At 52.0% G+C, this 22,106-nt stretch overlaps 7 protein-coding genes across 7 annotated transcripts; 3 read left to right on the forward strand and 4 right to left on the reverse strand.

Moving 5' to 3' along the window:
• The first annotated feature begins 609 nt into the window (after positions 1 to 609).
• BO72DRAFT_160596 (MFS transporter) lies at positions 610 to 4,272 on the forward strand. Its single transcript, XM_040939309.1, has 6 exons — positions 610 to 878; positions 947 to 979; positions 1,040 to 2,393; positions 2,448 to 3,580; positions 3,634 to 3,990; positions 4,038 to 4,272. The coding sequence occupies exons 1-6, from the start codon at positions 721 to 723 to the stop codon at positions 4,153 to 4,155; spliced, it is 3,153 nt and encodes a 1,050-aa protein (XP_040799814.1). The 5' UTR covers positions 610 to 720; the 3' UTR covers positions 4,156 to 4,272.
• On the forward strand, positions 4,238 to 5,666 carry BO72DRAFT_160590 (dehydrogenase with different specificitie). The gene is made up of 3 exons (XM_040939308.1): positions 4,238 to 4,812; positions 4,864 to 5,204; positions 5,273 to 5,666. Exons 1-3 carry the CDS (start codon positions 4,389 to 4,391, stop codon positions 5,417 to 5,419), a joined length of 912 nt encoding a protein of 303 aa, XP_040799815.1. The 5' UTR covers positions 4,238 to 4,388; the 3' UTR covers positions 5,420 to 5,666.
• A 318-nt stretch (positions 5,667 to 5,984) lies between these two features.
• Positions 5,985 to 7,849, forward strand: BO72DRAFT_460200 (MFS general substrate transporter; the record flags this gene model as incomplete). Its single annotated transcript, XM_040946452.1, has 3 exons — positions 5,985 to 6,236; positions 6,286 to 7,035; positions 7,097 to 7,849. The coding sequence occupies 3 exons, from the start codon at positions 5,985 to 5,987 to the stop codon at positions 7,847 to 7,849; spliced, it is 1,755 nt and encodes a 584-aa protein (XP_040799816.1).
• Positions 7,850 to 9,911: 2,062 nt separating this feature from the next.
• On the reverse strand, positions 9,912 to 11,339 carry BO72DRAFT_160658 (SDR family oxidoreductase). Its single transcript, XM_040939310.1, has 3 exons — positions 10,979 to 11,339; positions 10,396 to 10,911; positions 9,912 to 10,294 (listed from the first exon to the last, which is right to left on the reverse strand). The coding sequence occupies exons 1-3, from the start codon at positions 11,031 to 11,033 to the stop codon at positions 9,921 to 9,923; spliced, it is 945 nt and encodes a 314-aa protein (XP_040799817.1). The 5' UTR covers positions 11,034 to 11,339; the 3' UTR covers positions 9,912 to 9,920.
• Positions 11,340 to 11,571: 232 nt separating this feature from the next.
• Positions 11,572 to 13,198, reverse strand: BO72DRAFT_497829 (HesA/MoeB/ThiF family protein; the record flags this gene model as incomplete). Its single annotated transcript, XM_040948724.1, has 3 exons — positions 11,572 to 12,571; positions 12,655 to 12,868; positions 12,979 to 13,198. 3 exons carry the CDS (start codon positions 13,196 to 13,198, stop codon positions 11,572 to 11,574), a joined length of 1,434 nt encoding a protein of 477 aa, XP_040799818.1.
• A 1,060-nt stretch (positions 13,199 to 14,258) lies between these two features.
• Positions 14,259 to 16,069, reverse strand: BO72DRAFT_407572 (putative amidase). The gene is made up of 5 exons (XM_040942359.1): positions 15,977 to 16,069; positions 15,777 to 15,898; positions 15,638 to 15,705; positions 15,312 to 15,577; positions 14,259 to 15,250 (listed from the first exon to the last, which is right to left on the reverse strand). The coding sequence occupies exons 2-5, from the start codon at positions 15,881 to 15,883 to the stop codon at positions 14,264 to 14,266; spliced, it is 1,428 nt and encodes a 475-aa protein (XP_040799819.1). The 5' UTR covers positions 15,884 to 15,898; positions 15,977 to 16,069; the 3' UTR covers positions 14,259 to 14,263.
• Positions 16,070 to 16,818: 749 nt separating this feature from the next.
• BO72DRAFT_432486 (sugar porter family MFS transporter) lies at positions 16,819 to 18,917 on the reverse strand. The gene is made up of 3 exons (XM_040943169.1): positions 18,591 to 18,917; positions 17,395 to 18,533; positions 16,819 to 17,330 (listed from the first exon to the last, which is right to left on the reverse strand). The coding sequence occupies exons 1-3, from the start codon at positions 18,658 to 18,660 to the stop codon at positions 16,983 to 16,985; spliced, it is 1,557 nt and encodes a 518-aa protein (XP_040799820.1). The 5' UTR covers positions 18,661 to 18,917; the 3' UTR covers positions 16,819 to 16,982.
• Between the last annotated feature and the right edge of the window lie 3,189 nt (positions 18,918 to 22,106).

Below are 22,106 nucleotides of genomic sequence, written 5' to 3' on the forward strand. Positions count from 1 at the left end.
CACTTCCTAATCAGGCTAGTGGGCTTGTGCTACCGCCTTCCCTAGGCAGGCTTAGCAGTGGTGCCATGGGAAAGGCAGCCGGTGTCAATATCAATTATCCTCTGTCGTGAGTGCATGATATCATATGCGGTTAAGCTGCAAGTGGGTCGGAAATAGTCCGACGGGATGGCGGGTTCTTGCACGTTGCAGCCTGCCTGTTTGACACAAAATGTTGATTTCCCGCAGTCATTGCAGATATACGGAGTACTGGTAGACAGTAGGCTCAAGATCAATACACAGTCCCTGGACAGGCGGCCATTGACGAGCCGTGACCGCGGATGGGAGAAAGTATCGTGCCTTCCCAGTCAAGTAACGGAGCGCCGATCGCCACCAAATAATCCTTCTTCCCTCTCAATTCTATCTTCACCGAGTCATCCTTCTCGTATCCCGCCTCAACAAAATCGATTACACTTTCTTCAACCTTCTCCCCTGCATCTATTTCCTGTGCTGTCTCATTAACCTTGCAGGTTAAAGTTGTCCGTTCTATCCCCTCAATCATCGTCCTCCACAATCCAGAGCTCCAGGCTTTCTTTTCCCGTCTCCGGATTCGGCATCGGTTGACAGATCACGTGTGCCGGGGAAAATAGAGGGAGTGACTATCAAAACACCCCGGGAAATGCATCCTGAGCAGAGACAGAGACAGAGAGACATTGCGACCGACACCACTGATCAGCCCAAGACATGGTAGCCCCGGACGCTGCCGAAGCAGCCGCCTCGCCATCAATGCAGGCCACAAATGATGGCCCCAAGAAGCGAAAATGGACGAGGATTTTCAGCTTACCCCAGATAATCTGGGGTAAGCTAAATATGGACATCCCCACTTTACTGCTTATGATGAAGTATGTCCCACCGAATCCTCGTATATCAGATAATGTGCGTTGAAGCTAAATGCAGTTGTTCGCAACAGGGGAGCACTTCCACCCACGATATGCGTAGCTATGTATGCTTGCCTACCAGCATCTCTATGATGACTATAAGCACCAGAACTAATAAGCCATAGGTATCAATCAGATGTCGTGTCCGGTCAATTCAACACCGTTGGCTATTTAGTGGCTATCATCTCTGTCCTGGGGTTCTCCATTATGCCGCGCGCGAAATTCATTCAGATGATGGTGCTGGACATCCTCGCAGTCTGCGTGGCCTCCGCTTTCGCATTGCTCATGATGTACTGCTGTATCAAGGCCCGAGAACACTCAGAGCCATCTTCAGCGACATCGTCGGCGACATCGAGTGCTACTTCAACCACCTCCGTCCCGTACAATGCCTCCGCGTCAGCAGTCAGTGGAGTCTGGCTTTTCTTCCAGATTTATGTGGTCCACACTTTCAGAGCCAAATTCCAGCAGTTTCAATTCCCTGTAATCATTTATTCCATTGTTGCCAATGTCACGTTCACCTATGCCCCCCGTCTAGGAACCATGACTGCAGCAATTGCATTGGTGAAGAAGTTGCTCGAAGCTTGTCTGACAGGGCTAGCCATTTGCACAGGTGTGTCCCTGTTCATTCTGCCCAAGAGTACTCGCGGCATCATTCTCAAACAAATGGGAGGTTATATCGACGGCTTGCGTGGCGCTCTCAGAGCCCACACATCGTATTTTGAATCCCTAGAGCGCGAGGATATGTTTGGGCGGGCCGAGACCTACGACTCTCGAGTGGAAAAGATGACCGAGAGCGGCAAGGTTTACAGCCCAGAGGCAGCGGCTATTCGATCGGCTTGCCAGAAACTCACAGATCTCCATGCTAAGATCCACGGAGACCTGACATTTGCAAAGCGTGAATTCGCCATCGGCAAACTTGGTCCGGACGATCTTCAAGCAATTTTCAGGCAGCTGCGCCATGCTATGATTCCTGTTGTGGGGTTAAGCTTTGTGGTCGACATCTTCCAGCGTCTATCTGATTACAACAAGTGGAACCAGCCGATCGATCCTGGCGCTCCAGAGGATATACGCTGTCGCGTTGTGCAGGAATGGAACGATATCATGCGGGCTGTGCATGATCCGTTCCGGTCTATGATCGATACCATTGATGAAGGCCTTCAGCATGTGTCGTACATTCTCGAGTTCAGTAAACCGCCCAAAGCATCAACTACATCGAAAGAATCGGAAGATGTGGAAGCGAACGCAAGCCCAAAACCTGGCGAAAAAGCCTTTGCTGCCCTCTATGCAAAGAAGCTAAGCGATTTCAAGGCGGCCAAGCGCATCGCTTTGCGGGCCTGGGGTGAAGAAAAAGGGATCACCCTCCCCCCGGACTTTTTTGAGCACCCTTCTTCCGTTCACCTCGATATCGATGATATACCTTCTGATAGTTCAGGCGTTGGACGAGATCGGAGCAGACGACAGCTGTATTTAATTCTTTACGTACGTGGGGCATTGTGCTATCTGGTGTTCCACGCGATTTGCTGACTTGTATAGATGGAACAACTTCTCAGCTCCACCGGTCATGTCATTCAGGATTTCATCCACTTTGCCGACGAGAAACGTGCGAGCGGAAAACTGTCAAGAAAACGGCTCATCATACCAGGATCTAAGCGCCTGTTAAAGTGGGTCGTAAGCGCCTTCAAAGCGGAAGATACCCACGAAGATGATAATCTTGGTGGAGACATCAGCTCGCAGAATAATATTCTTCAGCTGGGCGAAGCATACAAACATCGAAAAGACCCCGAACACTTACCCCCGGAGAATGAACTGCAAAGATTTGGAGACAAGCTTCGACGGATTCCCTCCGCCCTCCGCTCACCTGAGTCTGCCTATGGCTTCCGCGTAGCTTGTGCCACGATGACTGTGGCTGTGGTCGCATTTCTTCATGACACTCAAAGCTTCTTCGTGAAGCAGAGGTTTGTATGGGCCATGATCATGGTCAATCTGAGTATGTCGCCTACCTCGGGTCAGAGCATCTTCGGCTTTGTTCTCCGTATTCTGGGCACAGTCATGGCTATGGTGCTTAGCTTACTGGCTTGGTATATCCCCGGCAAGAAGACTCCAGGAATTATCGTCTTCCTGTTCATCTTCCTAACCTGCGTCTTCTATGTACCAATCAAGCAATTCCGCTTCCGCATCATTGGCATCATTACCATCATTTCTACTTCCATGATAGTGGGGTACGAGCTGGAGGTTCGCAAGATCGGAGAGGCAGTGGCCACCTCCAATGGACAGCAGTACTATCCCATCTATCTGCTAGCACCATATAGACTTGCAACAGTGGCTGGGGGTATTGCCGTTGCTTTCTTCTGGACATTCTTCCCTTATCCGATCTCGGAACATTCTGCTCTTCGCCAAAGTCTGGGGGCATCTTTGTATCTTTTAGCAAATTACTACTCTGTCATCCACGAGACCGTGTCCGCCCGGATGCGAGGTGACGAGGGTGATCTGGCGATCAAAACCTCCTCAGGGCGGCGACTGCTCAAGGCCCGCAACAAGGTGTTTTCGAAGCAGATGCTCATGCTGAACAGTTTGCGGACTTACTCCGGCTTCTTGAAATGGGAAGTCCCAATCGGTGGAAGATTTCCCAAGAAGCGTTATGATTCAATCATAACATGCATTGACAGGTACGTTAGCCTGCTTCTGATGCGGGTGTCGACCCTTCTGACTATGTATACAGCATCGTCAGCTATCTGAGTCTTCTGGGATACGCGTCGGACACCCTCTTGCAACTTGGGCATGATGATGAATCAGACTCAGCTTGGCTTCATGACTTCAGGAGACTGGTAGCCAGCGCTCGAGTGACGACGCACGAGGTAACGTCCGTTCTCTGTCTCCTCTCAGCTAGCATCACAAATCAACAGCCTCTGCCGCCATATCTCAAGACTCCCCGTCCGTACAGCTTTTCCAAGAGACTTGAGGCGCTGGACAAAGATATCTTGAACCTGAGACATATCGCGGAGCCTGGCTTTGCTACCTTCTCAGTGCTGCAGATTTCCACCAGATGCATTGTTGGTGACGTGGAAAGACTGATGAAGTGAGTAGACCATTTGATTCACTATTGTATCATGCTAATCAAAGTAGGGATGTGAAAGCATTGGTAGGAGAATTGGACTTCTCTTTCCATGCCATTAGCACTGCGCACAGCGCCAAATCCTCAGCTGAGGTGTCAAGAGTCTCGGATCTGGACAAACTCGATTGATTTCAGGCTTTCGGTGTATATAATCAAGTTTTTCTCCCACTAGAGTCAATTTCAATTAGTACATAATAGTTTTGGCTCGTGCGAGATATTATACGGTATGAGGCAGGCTATTGAAGATCAGCAGGGAGCGGCTCAACCGGCGATGGCTGCTTATTTCCTGACAACCCCGCAGTTACGCTCCAGCCCTCCTCCAACCTCATCCGAGCCGCAACACATTACCATCAAGGACCGGTATGCAGGAATTCAAGATCGAGCCAGCCTTGCTATCTCAGGCAGACGGCCAGACAGTCATTGTAACTGGAGCAGCAAACGGGATAGGAGCCGCTACCGCGACACTCTTTAACCATCATGGTGCAAATGTCATCCTTTCCGATCTGGCATCTCTCGAAGGGACAGCCGCAGCACTTATCCAGACATTTTCTTGGCCCGAGAAAGCAGCTTTTGTTGCTGCCGATGTCCTTGACTGGGAGCAGATGAAAACGCTCTTCCACGAGACCGTCCGCATTTTCGGAGAGGTCAACATTGTCATCGCCAACGCGGGGGTGATGGAGTCACATCCAGTACTGGATCTCGACAATGTTGACGAGAATGGCGATCTCATAGAGTCCACTGAAGGCTTTCGAGTGATTGATATCAATCTGAAAGGAACCCTGAACAGTAGGTCACTGAGATCCCCGCATCACGTCATTCCCTACTGACGAACGACAGCTCTCAGACTAGCGATGCACCACATGAGGAACAAACATCACCCATCTGTATCTATGGTGCTTTTAGCATCTACCTCTGGGTATTTTGGAGGCACTGGCGTAGCGGCATATGTCGCTTCTAAACATGGAATCGTGGGGTTGCTTCGTGCCTCTCAGACCACTGCGCAGCAGTACGGCATCCGCATAAACGCCGTTGCTCCATTTTTCACCCCGACACGAATCACAGCCGGATTCTCAGAGCAATGGCTCGAAGCAGGTCTGGAAGCTAACACACCCCAGCGTGTGGCAGACGTGATTGGGCAGGTTGCAATGGATTCAAGTCGAAAAGGGTCCTGTGTTCTAGTGAGTGCGCTTCTGAGCTCTTACGTTCTTTCTGGAGGCTTTGCCGGGACTAAGGTTCATTCTGACAGGTTGCCGGGAATTATCTTCGTGAGATGGAATCCACCAGGACAAGAATGCTCGCGCCATGGCTTGGGGAGGATGTTGCGAATTTTATGACCACCGCGATGCAATTTTTCCAAGACATAGGGGGATATGTGCTCCCCAAGTATCATTAGACACCCTCCCTTCCATGTGTGAATGTGCTGCCGCCTATTTCTTGGCTTCTTGGTTCCGAGGTGATAATCAATGTGACCTGTGCCTGCATACCAATACTACAAGGGAAAGCCAAGCTATCCAGATGCGGAACTTCTCGACTACCTGGGTGATCGGAATGCCCTTTTCGAGCGAATCGCCCCAATATCATTTCTTTTGCGTCTAAGTAATGGCTAGAACTGCACGATGACCGCTTCTCATGCAGGAGCGAAACTAGGGGGCTAACAACAACAGCACGCGTTACGTATCAGCTCCTCGCGGCTCTGTGCTGCCCCCTTGCATACTGGAGTATGCTAGTATGTATTGACTGATATAGTCGGACCCATCAAGGCAATAGAATTCTGAATGATTGACTGATTTGCATTAGTCTTCTGTTAGATGATGATGCAACGAACTTCCCCTCTATCCACGATGATGGGATACTCTGTCGTCCTATGTGCTCGACGTCTTTTTCCGTGTCGCACTCGGCTGCCTTATGAGCTCTAGTTGAATCACGGAGGTTCAAAAGACTCTGAGCACCGACCGACAATGGGCTTGGAATATGTTGACTCTAGCCATGATAAAAATGGCTGCGACGTGCAGCTGTTCAGCGGCCGATGCGTCCAAAACCTAGTTGAGAACATCGACGCCCCGGCAAGCCACCATGACAATAATCTCGAAGCCAATATCGAGCGGGCAAAATGGAAGCCGGACGTCAAGGAATGGCTGATGATCATATCCGCCTGTTTGCTGGTCACAATGGACGCTCTGAACGTGACTGTCGTGATACCCCTGATACCAGTACGTATGGACGACAGTATGCTTTGCGTTGACTAAATCGTTTCCCTAGAGCCTATCGAGTACGCTCGAGCGAGCACTGGGCGGGATCCTCTGGATTGAGGCCTCGTATCTCATCGCCAGCGCCACGGGCCAGGCGGTCTTTGCCATGCTCACGGACCTGATTGGCGCTGGTCCTATTGTCCTTTCCGCTGTGGTGCTCGCGACAGCCGGGACGGGCGTCTGCAGCGGCTCGATGAACCTAGCCAGCCTCATCGCCGGGCGATTTGTGCAAGGGATTGGAGGAGGAGCCGTGATGGCATATTCGATCTTGGTTATGGCTGACATTATCCCCGACATGTACCTGGCCCACTACTCCGGGTATCTCTTTCGGGCTCGTGTCATCGGAAGCATGCTTGGCCTGGTTCTCGGAGGACTGTTCGGCGACTATACCTCCAGGATATGGGCATTCTACGCCAGCTTTGCGTTCTGCGCACTGGGGCTCCTCATAATTCCATTTGCCGTGGACCTGCGTGGCCGGCGCAGCATCTCCATGCGCAAACTCCGCAGCATGTGCTGGCTGAGCGTCGTTCTCAGCCTCGTGGGGATGGGTTGCCTGCTCATCGGTCTAAGCCTGGGCGGCACTTTCTACCCCTGGTCGAGCTGGCGGGTCCTCGTGCCTCTTTGCCTCGGAGCCGGCGTGGTTCTGCTGGTTGGCCTCTATGAGAGCATCTGGGCGACGCGATCGATCTTCATCGCAGCAGATATTCAGTGTCTGCCTCGAGCGATGATGTACCTCAGTAGCTTCCTTCATGGGTTCTCGGTGCGTGCCCCCAAGTCCCCATTACCATGCACCAGTGAAGCTAATACACATACAACCCCAGCTCCTCTCCCACCTGCTCAACCTCCCGATGTACCTGATCCTAATCCAACGCCTCACCCCGACCCTATCGGGCCTCAGCCTCCTCACCGTCACCGCTCCATCCTTACCCGCCCTCCTCTTAGTCTCCAGATGGTCTTGGTTGCACCGCCCCCGCACCCTCCGCTGGATCATCCGCGCCGGCTGGGCCATCGGCCTCCTAGCCTCGTGTGCGTTCATCACCCTCGACATGCACACCCCGCCCCAAGCCTGGGTCTTTATTTTCCTGGCTACAGGGATCAGTCACGCTCTTTTGATGTCTGGATACCATCGTTGCCTTCAACACCGACCACGATCTCACAGCCCCTCCGGACGCTGGAAATCCGACAGCACCAGCACCAGCAACGCCGGGGAGCCGCAGACCGAGGTCTCCAAGGGAGGTATGCTGCTGTACTCCATCCTGCGGACGTGGGGCATGTGTATCGCGGTGACGGTGAGCGGGACCATCGTTCTGGGTCAGGTGGTGCGGGAGATGGGCGACCAAAAGGGAGTGGATATCCTGGGGCTGGGAGGGAAGGTGACCCAAGGAGATGATGGTGGTTCGTCGATGATGATGATGATGTTGCTGATGATGATGGGTGATAGTGGGGGCAAGAATGGAAATGAGGGCGAGATGGCGGTGCTGCGCGGGATGTACATGGATGGGCTGCAGGCTTTGTGGAGGGTCCTGCTGGGCGTGGTGGCTCTAGGCGGGCTGTGCAGTTGCTTCGCGAGGTAGATTCTGAGAGTGTTTCCCAGTAGGTTTGTACTCCGAAGGGCTTGTTGGAAATGATAGAAGGTTAGGTTGGTTCGAGGTTACACGGTGTACTTGGGTCATTGTGTTGGATGGTTGGGGTCCTTGTCAGACAGTGAGCTCTGGTGGTGGGTTCAAGTAGCTCATGTTGCTACTTTTGCTAATGCTATACTAATGACATTGTTCTTCTTGTTCTCCATGCTACGAGTCCTGGCCCTAGGCTGTCGACATCACAACAATGAAAAAGAAGCAACCATTCATTCCAGATGCGAAGCAAGACACATCCATATAAGATGACATAGTAAGAACAACAAATCCAACGTCGGTAGAGTATCGCCTGAACTTACAAAGACTTACAACACCAGAGCACGACAAGAAACAATTACAGCACGATGCCTAGAATTGTATTCGCACCAAAGAGCAATCGCCCAAAGAAGGACACCCGCCTCCCTCTCCTTTCTCTACTTCTCTTTCTTCTTATGCTCCTCCTGATAATCACCATATCCACATCCTTCTCAACCACCATTGTGGCCACCTTCTCTTCCTCCTCATCACATCATCCCCTTTCCTTAACCTCAACCAGCTAAGGCAAAGCCACACCGCCGCATGGGCACGCCAAGCCCCTTCTCATTCACCGAGAATGGCGAATGGCGGTAGTGCCCCCCTACTCCCGCTCTCTCGACTCCACGAGCGCCGAAAGAGGGACGAGAGTGGCTTTAGGGTACAGAGCACGTGCTGGTGGTGGTGGTGGTGGCAATAGTAGTAGCCGTAGTTGTAGTACTGATAGTGTTGATATCTACCTTGCTGAGAAGGCTTTGCAAAGGGGCAGAAACGGAGTCGGTCATGTTTCTCGTGACGGATCTTCTCTTGAGAGGGGGAGAAGAGGCAGAGGGAAGGATTAGATTGTGGCCTGCGGACTGGTTTTGCTTTGTTAGTGGATTGGATGCCTTAGGGCTGACGCTGCACACAAAACGCAGAAGAGGAAGGGGAAGGGCTCAGTTCTTACTTTCGCTTCTAAGTTCTGCAGATAACGAAGGCAGACTGTCATGTCCTGTCGAGGACACCCTTCTTATGAGCGTGCGTGCATGTGGTTGCTTCATGCGATTTGGAGTGACGTATAGAAGATCGATTCAGCGCCTTGGTCTGACCAACGGGTCTGGATCTCCCATGGTGTGTGTATGTGCCCAGAGGATAGGACACTTGAGAATACCGCAAGCAATTTATAGACTAGACAGTTCTAGGTAGACTGTTCTGCACCTGCACAGTTAGAAAACATGAGCAGCTAGCTCCAGGAAAACTTTTCTTGTGAGCTCGAAATTCTGTTCTGGTGGCACTGCCACCCGTCCTAGAACACGCTCGAACTCTAGGATTAGAGGCTCCCCAATGACTCGGGGGTGGAGGACATGGTGATCGATTGGAATACGACTGATCCTAGGCTGATAGTACGGTGGCTCATCTGGGTCAGCGTGATGCTGTGGTCGAATGAGATCTCGAACTCGAGCCAAGGGAGATGATTGATGCTTGATTTCTTGGACACGGTATATTCATCGTCAAGACTGCGTTGAGCGCGGGCGTGAGGGTGGGATGGAGAATACACTTGTTACGTTTACAGGCATAGACTGCTGCAATAGGTATTCACACAGAGATCTAAGTAGATTCAAGTGGATTGGCTAGTCGAGCAATCGAGGCGCAGTCACTCCGATGCGGATATACCAGGAAGTGGAAAGCTATTCACACCATTGGTAAAATTGATTGTTCTCGGTGCTATTCACTAACCCTAGATGGATTGCTGCGCCTTCAGGCTTCTTTCTGGTCTTCACCTTCCGTCCTGTGGAGATTGTCCCACCCTCAGCATTTACAGCCTCAAGATCTACAGCATCGTACAGCTAATCGAGACAGTACACTTAATTTATCTTGCTATGCCTATACTACAAAACACCGCACGAATAAAGCACCAAGAAGATGAGATCGATCCATTCTCCGACCTAAGCACCAAGACCATACATACATACACAAAGCCCATCTCCCAACCACAACCCCCCCCAGTAGACCCGAACTACTCCCTCTGCAAAAACCCGATCGAATCCAACTGCTCCGTCTCCCCCACCCCCAAACTCACCTCCCTCACCTCCTCCAAATCCTTCTTAATACTCTCCAACTCCATCGAAATCATCCCAAACGCATCCGCACCGAGGGGCACGCGGATGGGAATCCTCCTTCCACGACTCACAATCTCGACCATCGCCCGCACAATCGCCTGGGGCTCCGCCCACGCCCGCCGGTTTTCTTCTTGGCCCATGTACGCCAACAGCGCATTCGCCGGATACCCTGGATGGTCGTACGCCGGATGGCGCCCGTTGACCATGGTCTTGAGGCTGGTCGTGGCGTAGTTGGTCTTCACGCCGCCGGGTTCGATGTTGCTGAGGTGGACTTGTTGGGAACACACAAGATTAGCTGGCGTTGCGCAGGGCGGACGGAACACCACCATGGAAAAATGGGAGATTGAGGCTTTGAAAACCGGGGAAACTCACTATTCCACTCCACCGGCAATTCCCTCGCTACCGCCTCGGTGAACCCTTCCACCGCGAACTTGCTGGCGTGGTAGAACGCACTCCCCGGGAACCCGATGAACCCGCCCATGGAGCTGACGTTCAGGATCACGCCGCCTTGCGGCGCACCACTTCTGGAGTTCTCCTCGCGCATGATCCGCAGCATGCGCTTGGTGAGGTCCACCACGCCCCAGAAGTTGGTGTCCAGGAGGGCGCGCGCCTCGGCGTCGGAGGCGGCTTCGGTGTCGCCCACCAGCGTGTAGCCGGCGTTGTTGACCAGGATGTCGATGCGGTGGAAGTGGGTGAGGGTCTTCTGGAGGGCGGCGTCGATGGAGGTTTCGGAGGTCACGTCGAGGGCTAGCGGGAGGATGTTGGCGTTGGTGGTTGGGAAGGATAGGCTGGCTGGGTTGCGGGCTGTTGCGACCACGCGGTGGGTTGGGTGGTGGGTTGTGATGTAGTGGACGAGGGCTTGGCCAATGCCTGAGGAGCAGCCGGTGACTTTTGGGGATTGTTAGTTTTTTTGTGGTTTTTGTATCGCATGGGAAGGGAGGGGATGGGCACTGACTGAACCAGACGGCGTCGGTGGGGATGTGGTATGGCTTGGTGTTGGGTCCGTCCATTGTGAGTGTGGATGTGTTTTTCTTTTGGCTAATTGTCTTGTTGGTTTGTTGGTTTGTTGGTTTGTTGGCTTGCTCTGAGATGGAATTGGAATTGAGGACAAGCGTCGAGGGAAAGTGCTATTTATCTGCCGGAAAGTGGATGATGCTATTGATGCTCGGTTGTATAGTCATGGCTCTCGTCAGCCACGGGCTAGTAAAATCCGTCGCTGCGCTTAAGCCCGCCCGCTATGACCCGTCAGCAGCCCTAACAGCGCAGGTGGCTGACGAGCATACGAAGGCATCATACCGATTCATAGAAGAATCTCGAATTTGAGGAAAGTTGCTGGAATTGAGCTCTGTATGACTCGATTGATCCGATCTTGGAGATTCTTTTGTTTGTAGTAATGCGCACTTTTCAGCCGCGAGTATATCCGAACCATAACATGCAGTCTAATCATGGATGCTTCTTGTGAAGGCCAAAAAAATCATTAGATGCTCGGGGTAAACAAATCTCTAGAAAGATAGAAGGGAGGCCCCTCCATCGAGACGCAGAACCAGTCTAATACTCAGGCCACTCAGGGTCCAGCTGTTCCCTCCACGAGCGGAAGCCTCCCCGGATATCGACAACCTTGCGTCGCCCTTCACGATCCAGTCCCAGCTCCTTCAGTTTCTTCACTACAATCTGGGAATCGTTGCCCATGCGACACACCACGTAGATCGGGTCCGTCGAGTCCGCAGCAGCAAGCTCCGCCGGCACCCACGCTGGAAGCTGGGCAGCAGCGTCATCACCCTTGCTAGCAGAAGATGCCAGGATCGTGGAGATCGGGATATTGATACTGTTCTCGAGATTGCAGATGTCGAACTGCACCTTCTCCCGCACGTCGATCATCGTCGGCTGCCTGCTCTCTTCCGCAGCCGACGACTGAGGGTGCAGCTCCCGGTACTCCAGCGGCGAAACCCGTTCCTCCGGCGCGAGCAGCATCTCCGGATCGGCACTGCCGCAGAAGAAGACATAATCCGTGGAGCCGGAACGCACCGTATCCAGGTTTACAGTCGACTCTGCAGAGCATACCGCGCAGTTGGCGCGGCGGGAGCGCAGCTTGATCGACCGAAACAAAGGCGTAGAGTACGCGGAGAAGATATGCAGCGACGGAGGGCTGGGGGGCTGCGTGTCGTCGGCCGTAATCACCTTGATGGCTTCCAGAGCCTGCAGGACGCCCATCGTCCCAACCACGGGTCCCAGGATGCCTCCATCCGCGCAGCTGGTGACCGTGTTTGCTGGTGGGGGTCGGGGAAACACGCAGCGATAGCACGGTCCGCCGGTTTCGTCGCCCGCAGGTCGAGGCGGGTTGTTCAGTACCATCAGTTGTCCTTCCGTCCTCAGGGCGGATGCTGAAACCAACGGCTTGCCCAGCAGCACGGCCGTATCGGAAATTAGGTACCGAGTTGCGGGGTTATCCGTACAATCTAGTACGATATCGTAGTCTTTGAAGATATCCGCTGCAGCGTCGGGTGCTAGATGCGCTCGATGGGCGATGTAAGTGGGATGAGGGTTCAATCTAACAAAAAGCAAAACATCATGGGTCAGTCAACCGTTGTGTAATCAAGTTCGTGGCAGAAAGATTAGACGGGCGAAGCTCACTCCTGGAGATACTCAATCGCGCTGTCCACCTTCATCTTCCCCACGTTTCGGCTGCGATGCAGAACCTGGCGGTGCAAGTTTGACGATTCAACGGTGTCCCCGTCCACCAATCCTAGTGTCCCCACGCCAGCTCCAGCAAGATACATCGCAGCCGGGCATCCCAGTCCACCTGCGCCGACAATCAGGACTTTCGCCGATCGGAGTCTCAATTGACCTGTCGCGCAACGCCCCCAGGTCAGCCACATGCATCTCCAACATTTCAGATCGAACATCGTAGAGTAAACTTGAAGGGAAAGAGTGGAGAGAAAAAGAGACTACACATACCCTGTACTCCCAGCTGCGGCACAATCATCTGCCTCCCATAACGCCGGTACTCCTCAGCGAGAAGTGGCCATCGACTCTCCTCCGTGTCAGTATGCTGACTCTGTGAGTTGAGTGCAGCTTGCTCTGCGACCTGAAGCTCGCGTTTCAGACCGGCAAGCTGCGCCTCTGTGGCAGCAATTTGCGCGCGCAGCGATGCGCAGGTCTGTTCGAGATCCTCCATCAAGTGATCTCGATTGCAGGAGGGGCTATCGAGGTTATGGATTGCTGTGCAGCCGAGGCACCCAGCCCGCGGCGCAGACTTGCTTGATCTTATCAGCCATCCGGGCTAAGCCAGATTAGGTGGTAGCGGCTCGGTCGGCCAGAGCTGGAGAACCACGGACGAGACTCGGTGGGTGGAAACTGTTCAATTCCTGACCGCCCCAAAACGGCAGAAAAGCGGTTAAAACAGCCGGCCAAAACTCGGCGGGAAAACTGTTCAATCCCTGACCGCCCTAAGCCGGCAGAAAAGAAAACCAGCCGGAGAAGACTCTCGGCGTGAAAACTGTCCGTGAAAACTGTTCTATTCCTGACCGCCCCAAAATGACAGAAAAGTGGTCAAAACAGCCGGCCAAAACTCGGCGAGGAAACTGTTCAATTCCTGACCGCCCCAAACCGGTACCTGGCAGAAAAGTGGTTAAAACAGCCGGCCAAAACTCGGCGGGAAAACTGTTCATTTCCTGACCGCCCGTAGCTCCCCGTGGCAGAATAATGTAGTATGCCTGAGGCAGCATTATTTAACCATATTGCTCTTTACCGATGTTGTGGTTGGGAGGATGATCCTGGAATTATGTATTAAAAGCCTGGGATATTCAGCACTAGCTACATCACTACGATATTTGCCATATGGGGAACATCGTCAAGCCTGTTTATCGCGTCGATCGCTTCTCGTCGAGCTTACAATTCTCACCCTTGCCCGAGGCGTCTAGTTACCCACCCAGGTGTTGACTATGCATCGTAGGCTAAACATAACACCAGATCTTGAAAATTCGCTGCTTATGGCCTTCAACATGCGTGCTCCAGCATTATAGCCCAATGCTCATGCACTAGGCTATTGTTAAGCTGCCTGAGCAGAACATCATCAGAATGGCTCGCAATATCGCTATCGATTGCCATCGCCAGATACCTAAATTACCCAGCCGTGCAACCCATTACATTAATGAATCAAAGCTAAGCATTTTTCGAAAAGGGCGGTGCTCATATTGACAGGCTGGCAGATTACTATGAGAAATAGACATTCTTCACTGGCTCAAAAGAGCGGCTCAATGTACCGTTCGAGTCGGTCGCGAACCAGCGTCCGCTGCTCAAATGCATATGCCATACCTATCAACGCCTCTTCACTCCACTTGGGTCCCAGGAAACTGACGCCAAGAGGGATCCCAGGCGCCTGCTCGATCAGATCTCCACGCGCATTTGCTCGGACCGGTGTTCCGTTCGGAAATGCCCCCATCGGCACGGTGATCACCGGCGTCCCAATTATGGCAGGGATATCAGAGGCCAGGTGAGTGGGCAAGATGACAGCATCGAGCTCATGCCGTCTCAGTGCTCCCAACAATCCCCCTTCATCGCCAAATTGCAAGTTATCTTGATACAATGACCAGAACCCTGGAGAGGTGTTGTTCAAGCCCGCCGCAATAACTTGATCCCAGATCCCCGTGTCACGAGATGGATATTCCTCGGGTGGACTCTGCTGAGTATAATGGCGAATGTCTGCAACGCTGTGGAGCTCGTTGGGGTTTACGGTCAGACTTGACAGGTAGGTGGCAATATTTGAGGTGAAATCAGCGGCCACTACCAAAGCTGGGATAGAGCTGGTGGAGAAGTCGCTGTACGCTGTGTAATTTGTCTCATCGATGACAGCCGCACCAGCACCCGCAATGATGGAGACTGTCTCTTCGAAGACCGGGATCATGGAGGCATCGGACTGCTCAAAATAAGCGATGACATTTCGTGGAACACCGATGCGCTTCCCCTGCAGCCCGGAAAATTTGCAGGCATCCACATAATTGGGCAAGTAGTTGCCAAAGGGTGAGGCAAGCGTATAGTTGTCCATGGAATCTGCACCGGCAATAGCTTGCAACAGCATGGCAGCATCCTTGACTGTCTTGGCCAGGGGCCCAACGGTATCCTGGCGCTCACTGATGGGGATGACCATGTGTCGCGATGTGAGACCGACAGTGGGCTTGATACCGACGACATTGCTCTTCTCGGCGGGAAGCAGAATGCTGCCACTAGTCTGTCAGAACGAAAGGCAATTAGCTCATATCAAATCATTATGTCGATAGTCGCCAGCTTACCTCTGTACCCAGAGCAAAAGTGACCAACCCCAGGTCAGTCGCAACAGCGCTCCCACTCGAACTTCCACTCGGATCCTGCCCAGGGTAGTAGGCCGCATACGTCTGACCTCGCCTGGCATTCCACCCGTTGGACGAATTGAAGGAGCGAAAATTGGCCCATTCCGACACGCTGCTCTTGCCTAGGATTATGAGCCCCTGCTCTCTGAGCTTACTCACCACTGTGGCTTCAGCAGGAAGCTTGGATCCGAGGAGAGCATAAGACCCGCCTATAAAAGAAGTCAGCCATCAGTCCCTCCACCCAGCCCACCAAGACCAATCCGCCGTACCTGTATTATTGAGTTGATCCCCCGTTCCGATAAGATCCTTAATCAAGACCGGCAGCCCATGCAAAGGCCTGCACCCATACCCCACAAGAGTTAGCAGCCCAATTCCCAACTCGAAGTCCCCATGTGATACCAGACTTACCCACGAACTTGCCCTCTGCTTCTCTCACTGTCAAGAGCCGCTGCAATACTGAGTGCCTCATCATTCACCTCCAAAACAGCATTCGTCTTCGAATTGACCTCATGCATTCGGAGCGTGTACGCCTAAACAGGATTTCCGGTTAACCAGGCCTCCACGACCTCCGACTTCGGGGAAGCCAGGGAATTGAGGGCCACACGCACCTTGACCAATTCCACACTGGTGAAGCAACTCTTATTCAGGCCCTCTTGCAGGTCATCCACCGTCGCGTCGATCAGGGACGGAAGGTCGCATTCCGGCCGGCCATTGCCTGACAGTTCGCCGTGCTCCGGAAGCAGGATACGGCAAGCGTAAGGAAAAGCCACGAGAGGCAAGAGGTGCCAGAGATGCATGATTGCTGATGAGGTGTAAAGAAAGTAAAGCAGATAGAGAAGCCTCACAAACGACGCGACGCCGAATCGCTATGTTCGAAGCGATATCCTGGAGGTGGAATGGTGAAGAGACGGAGAGAAGGGAACAGCTCATTTATGATATGTAAATTGGGGGATGGGATCGATGCACTGTACAGTGCCCCGTGCTGCGAAGGGAAGTCTCTACCGCTCCTGCCTGCACTCCTGAGGTGGTGGTACCATGAGTGACTAGTCAGTGAACGAGTGGCTTTGCTGCACGGCCTTCTTCTCCAGAACCTGTCAGGGAAGGAACGGAAATCATACTCAAGGAGTCTGAACTGACACCGGCGACGCCAGCACTGAGATGCCAAGACTATGCAAGGACGGCTTGGTGCAGAAACATGGGTAATCACTTGTGACCTGGATGGACACGAGCAAGGAAAGCTTCTAACATTACATATCAAGTATCAAGTGTACTTTCTGAGTGTTTCTTCTATTGTGAACCTCATTTGGACTACTGCGAGCCCGTATGAAACAGGGGGAGATCATCTGCTGTGATGTCTCGGATCAGTCTGATCAGGAAAAGCAAAGAAACCTTACTAATGGAATGGAATGCTACGCTTGAACGCTGGAATTGCTTGAAATAATTCAGATTTGCAAGTGTAGGTATCCTCTATCAAGCTGCCAGCCCACGATCATGTAAACAGCCCCGATATTCTAAGTCTCTCTCTAGCCTCTAATATCTATGTAAGGATCCAGCCCCCGCGGTAAAGTCATAATCGTATTCAGGGGAAGGAATCAAGCCACAAGACCTAGCCAGCTAGACCCTGTCTTGGCTGTTCCGCACACGAACAGTCTCCGCGTTCATGTCTTCGATGTGAGTGGCGCCTTGCTTGTGCATGGTGTGCTCCACCGCCTCGCGTCGTTCGTTCTCGTTGACCGCGCCGAAGAGGATGTCCATGTCCTCCAGGCTGCGGCCCTTGGTCTCCTTGGCGAAGATGATGACGAAGATACCCGCGCCAATACAGAAAATGCCAAACATGAGGAAAGTCCTCCAGCCAAGGCTGTGAACAGCTTTGGGAGTGATCTCCGTCACCACAAAGCTCCAGAGCCACTGTGAGGTCGCTGCCAAACCGACGCCGTATGCACGTAGTCGTGTAGGAAAGATCTAGTCTCACATGTTAATTATGCCACTCTGTTTGAGATGCAGCAGAAACTTGGGGAGAACTTACCTCACTGACAACAACCCAACAGGTCGGACCCAGCGAAAAGGAGTAGCCGATGACATAAAGGTAGATCATAACGACCATAGCAATGGAGGGCTTAGAGACACCACTGGCGTTCGTGTCGGGAGGATATGAGACCAAGAGAGCCCCAAGGATGATCATCATACTGGCCATCCAGAAAGCACCACCAATCAAACTGGGCTTGCGACCCCATCTATCGATACCGACGTATAGGAAGATTGCAGTCGCGACAACTTTCACTGTCCCATAGATACCAGTAGCAAAAAGAGAGGAACTCGTAGCACTGAGTCCGATAGTTTGGAAGATCTGCGAACTGTAGTACCCAATGGAGTTGGTTCCACTCCATTGCTGCCAGAACATGAGGCAGAAGGCAAAAGCAAAGCGCTTGAGGTTGCTGGGCACCAAGAACTCCTTGTAACTCAGTCCTTCGGTGGCGGATGCCTCCTCCTCGACAGCTGCTCTAATCTCAGCCATCTCTTGCTGTACCGCGTCACTGTCAGGTGCTTCATTGCGAATGTAAGCCAGAGAGTCTAGCGCTTCCTCAAAACGGCCCTTGCTGCTTAACCAGCGCGGTGACTCCTTGAGGAAGAAGAGTCCAATCAACATGAGGCCACCTGGGATTAGCTGAACCGCCACGGGAACACGCCATTGCTTGGTACTGGGCTTGATGTGCAAAGAAACGCCATAGTCGAGCCAGTAAGCGAATGTGCTTCCAATGACCAGGAATTCTTGGAACAGTCCTGAGATCCGACCACGAATTCTTGCAGGACAGTTCTCGCTGACAAAAACAGGTGTGATACTGGACATTCCTCCAATGCCCAAGCCAGCAATGACACGACCGCCATAGATCTGGCCAATTGCATGCTTAGAGGCAACCTGAACGGCTGCTCCAATAAGGAAGATAAAGGTAAAAATCATGAGCGAATAGCGACGCCCCAGACGCTCATTGAGGGGAGCAGCAGCAATAGCACCAAAGAAGCAGCCCGCAGTCAGCAGCGATACAACATTGGAGGACACTTGTGAGTTCTTGGCGGACGCGAAACCGGTTGAATCGGTGGGAAGGCCGAAGTCGTTCTTGAAGCTGTCAAGGGCAAGGACACTACCCATCACACCGGTGTCAAAGCCTGGCACACACGACGGTCAGTCAAGGCAAGGTTGAATAGAGACAGGAGAGTACGTACCGAACAGAAGCGAGCCTGAATAGGCTACCGCTGTGAGGACATAGATACGATAGTTCTTGAAGAGACCCATTTTGAGAGTGACTTTCTGTTTGTGGGTTGTGAGTCGATGGGTGAATCCTGGCAACACAAGACACAGGCCCTTCCCTCTCAGAACTCTCAAGTCAAGAGAAGTCCAGGAAATCTCAACCAGAGGTCGTCTGGCTATATAGGGCCATGTTGCCCAGACTGACTAAGACATGGGATCCGCATAGCTAAATAAGCGTCATGCAGCCGAGCCAAGCAGGTATAGTGTGTCGGGGGGCGGCGAGTTGAGGGCAGACGGAGAAGAAAGAGCATCGGCGTAGCGGACGAAAGTTGCAAGCGGGCAGAAGCGACCCCAACTCCTCCCCGCACCATCTACTTGATCGAGCAATTCCGGGGGATGGTGGGTACATCCGGAGAAATTGTGCGGAGGTGATAGCGGGATTTTCCGTCCACTGATGAGTCTCGCTTGAACGCGCTAGAGTGCCACCACCACAATTTCTTCGACTCGTTCAGCTTCTCCAGCTGCACCTCCACGGTAATATCATGCCATAAACCAGGCATGCACCCGCCGTCTGCCGACCAGTGTGCATCCATGATGACACTCAATCATCAGGACATCCGGTCCACACCCTGACCCCGGAGAGGGGTAAGAAGAGACTACCTTGTTGATCCCAGCCGAGTGACGCAGAAGTCGGTGTACTCGCCAGAGTTGGAGGCTTATCATTGCTCTTTCATTGGATCAAATCTGACTAGGGTCCTTATATACGAGCCGAGTCTTCTCTCGAACGTAGGAGATTCATAATCAATATATCCGGTTCTGGGATTACCGGTGAGCTGCGAGGGAAAGGCCCTGGAAGGCGAAGGTGGCTGAAAGCTTGGCATTATTGCAAGGTAGTCACAGGCTGGCATTGATTATGTGCGAATTTAATTGAGTTTCCTCTCACGCCCAGTGGCTTAGGGTAAGCCACGTTTGATGTGGTGAAGAGTTTGTCTAATGGCGAGCCGAGTTTGACAATGTTAAGGATTGGGATTGGATCCGGCTTGCCGGTGAATTTGTTATCGCAGTTCAGAAAGATTCCGGTCCTCCGAATATCTGACTGACGCCTCATTGTCTGCTCGAATGTGCTTTGGGAGGCGAAAAGCTCCATGTAGACCCGCAGTATTATGTTTTTCGTGAGACTGAATGTCAGACTGCCTTCGCCACAGCCAAGCAGAATCGCTTGCATAATCACTAGCAGCGACGCTTTGGTCCGCACAAGTCATCTTTGCACGTAATACGCGAGCACGAAGATGTGCTATCGGACGGCCAGATTGATCGTGTGGGTGGGAGTGCGCCTGGGTTCACATCAAATTGAGCAATCGCGCCATGACGTTACGAGAGGTCTGTGAATCTATCTTACCATCTATTGAGATCACCTCGTGGTCGTTTATTTGAGTAATCTTACCAAATGGTCACAAGCTGCCAGCGTCGTACTTCTCGAAGAGCCGAGGAGGTCTCATTGTGGATGTCGGTGAAGATCCTTGCTGAGAAATATCTGGACTGGTGGATGATATGTCAGAATTATCTTCTAGAACAGTACATTAACATGATGTAGCTGTGTTCTTCGCATGTGTCAGAAAGGTGATGTCTCAATTGCCATGGCTCAGAAAAGGGAAAGTTTGCTTTTTCATGATGGTGTGTACTGTGCATTACCCTTGCACCTTCTAGATTTCCCTCTTTCTCTCTTTCTTGACTTCTGTCCTCTCTCATTTCTCCCGCCCTCTCCCCTGCAAAATACTTCCGCCCAATTCACCTTACATTCACTTGGTCCTTCTTTCTTCAATGGATTATTCTGCAAGCATGGCGCTTTCGCTAATTTAGATATATGTCGGCTATACGTGGAAAAGGCATCTTTTTTAATGCCAACAATCATGCAACACTCTGGCCGGCTAGGCTCTTATCCATCTTGCACACTTGAACAACAGCTTACGAGTATGCATCCATACACGGACATGTAAGCCCGCTCTCGTCACCATCAAACAATGTACATGAGCCTAATGCGGAGGTGTCAACTACAGGAACCAGAGAGCCCACGATGCGTACGAGAGAGACAGCTACCATACAAGAGCACAATATTGTTATCGATGCGTAGACTTCTCCGGGCGATGACGATGACTACGATCTCGATTACGATACTTCTCTAGCGAGACAGAGTGGTTATTCTCGATTGTCTGCCACTAAGGAGTGAAGCAAGCCAGCCCTCATATATCGCCCGTTCGAGCATTAAATGTATGTATGCTTAGTAGGGAAGCGGGATTGTTGCATGCACTTTATAGCGAGTTATAAGGCCGCACTGTCTTGGAGGACTGGGCTTCTAGTAGCCACTGTGCCTGGGATGCATCAGATATATTCGGGCGCTGTTATATCCCATCGACTACTCATCCACCGGGAGAATAGCTGTGGTAACGACATCGATTGTCCTACAGATGTTGAATTGAAAAGAGAGGATTTCGGGTGGCAATGTGGTAAATGGTAGGTCAGTAGAAGTCTCTTCTGGAATACTGATAAATTCAACCATGCTAGTAGATGTAAAAACACATATCAGATCAGAGGGGCTTCAAAGGTACTGCTTGTGAGCTCCCAATAGTCTAGCAGGCATCCTGCTGCCAACAATATACAAATGCATCGGCCTCTCAACACCACAAAGTCATAATAGTACCAGTAAGCATTTTCTCTCTCCGCTACATCAACCTTGCCATCAGGATAGCAGCAGCCATCTGCACAGTGATATATTTCCCGTAACCAGCTCTTCACTTGAAATATTCGACAAGAATCCCGCATGCAAGTGTGGTTACCGGCTTGATTCAAGCATAGTTACCCCGGGACTATTCTTAGTCAGAATTGACATAATCACACCATAGTTAGTGGCCCTGTTCATCCTCCCCCTGACCGGAGTCACCGAAGCATGTGGCCGAATCATTGGCCCAGAAACCCAAACAAACAGTCTTCCTCTCCCGTCGGAACACAAACCACGGGACATCTTGAAGAGCCGGCCAGGCACAGCTCCTGATCATCTGCAAAGTTTGGTCCGATGCGATATATGAGGATGAGTGAGAATAACAGACCGACCGGGATTCCCATATCGTGTCATAGAGAAAAAAAACCCACCCATCGTAGTCCACTTAGCGTTGCACCCGAGCAAGGGAGGATAGTGGTTCGGACTACTTAGACTAGGGACTGAAGGATGACTACATACCTAGGAAGGTTGGGAAAGCAGGGAGTAACTTAAAGGGACAGAGAAAGGGAGCCTGGAGAGCTGACCTAGAATCCTATAAAGTCACTAGTCTAGTAGTCTAGTCAAGGGTGAGGACGGGGCCATGTGCTCCTTTTTGGGCTATGACTGGTTCGTGATCTTCCCACCCGGCGGGATTTCTGAATCTTGAGTCTTTGGCCTAAAACCTATACTAGGTACCCTGAGCATTCATCCGGAATAGGATCTGATATGAAGGTTG

This window comes from Aspergillus fijiensis (genome assembly GCF_003184825.1).
Source record: "Aspergillus fijiensis CBS 313.89 unplaced genomic scaffold BO72scaffold_34, whole genome shotgun sequence".
Classification (NCBI taxonomy): domain Eukaryota; kingdom Fungi; phylum Ascomycota; class Eurotiomycetes; order Eurotiales; family Aspergillaceae; genus Aspergillus; species Aspergillus fijiensis.

What these genes read in the sequence shown, in the direction of transcription:
- BO72DRAFT_160596 (XM_040939309.1), top strand. Translation starts at nt 721, where the DNA reads ATGGTAGCCCCGGACGCTGCCGAAGCAGCCGCCTCGCCATCAATGCAG. An exon ending in CCCACGATATGCGTAGCTAT is followed by an intron (nt 980 to 1,039) that starts GTATGCTTGCCT and finishes AATAAGCCATAG; the next exon opens with GTATCAATCAGATGTCGTGT. An exon ending in GACGTGGAAAGACTGATGAA is followed by an intron (nt 3,991 to 4,037) that starts GTGAGTAGACCA and finishes TAATCAAAGTAG; the next exon opens with GGATGTGAAAGCATTGGTAG.
- BO72DRAFT_160658 (XM_040939310.1), bottom strand. Translation starts at nt 11,033, where the DNA reads ATGGACGGACCCAACACCAAGCCATACCACATCCCCACCGACGCCGTC. An exon ending in CACCGACGCCGTCTGGTTCA is followed by an intron (nt 10,912 to 10,978) that starts GTCAGTGCCCAT and finishes AATCCCCAAAAG; the next exon opens with TCACCGGCTGCTCCTCAGGC. An exon ending in ATTGCCGGTGGAGTGGAATA is followed by an intron (nt 10,295 to 10,395) that starts GTGAGTTTCCCC and finishes GTTCCCAACAAG; the next exon opens with TCCACCTCAGCAACATCGAA.
- BO72DRAFT_160590 (XM_040939308.1), top strand. Translation starts at nt 4,389, where the DNA reads ATGCAGGAATTCAAGATCGAGCCAGCCTTGCTATCTCAGGCAGACGGC. An exon ending in TCTGAAAGGAACCCTGAACA is followed by an intron (nt 4,813 to 4,863) that starts GTAGGTCACTGA and finishes GACGAACGACAG; the next exon opens with CTCTCAGACTAGCGATGCAC. An exon ending in GAAAAGGGTCCTGTGTTCTA is followed by an intron (nt 5,205 to 5,272) that starts GTGAGTGCGCTT and finishes TCATTCTGACAG; the next exon opens with GTTGCCGGGAATTATCTTCG.
- BO72DRAFT_407572 (XM_040942359.1), bottom strand. Translation starts at nt 15,883, where the DNA reads ATGCATGAGGTCAATTCGAAGACGAATGCTGTTTTGGAGGTGAATGAT. An exon ending in AGCAGAGGGCAAGTTCGTGG is followed by an intron (nt 15,706 to 15,776) that starts GTAAGTCTGGTA and finishes GTATGGGTGCAG; the next exon opens with GCCTTTGCATGGGCTGCCGG. An exon ending in CTTTTGCTCTGGGTACAGAG is followed by an intron (nt 15,251 to 15,311) that starts GTAAGCTGGCGA and finishes TCGTTCTGACAG; the next exon opens with ACTAGTGGCAGCATTCTGCT.
- BO72DRAFT_432486 (XM_040943169.1), bottom strand. Translation starts at nt 18,660, where the DNA reads ATGGGTCTCTTCAAGAACTATCGTATCTATGTCCTCACAGCGGTAGCC. An exon ending in TTCAGGCTCGCTTCTGTTCG is followed by an intron (nt 18,534 to 18,590) that starts GTACGTACTCTC and finishes CGTGTGTGCCAG; the next exon opens with GCTTTGACACCGGTGTGATG. An exon ending in GTTGGGTTGTTGTCAGTGAG is followed by an intron (nt 17,331 to 17,394) that starts GTAAGTTCTCCC and finishes ATGTGAGACTAG; the next exon opens with ATCTTTCCTACACGACTACG.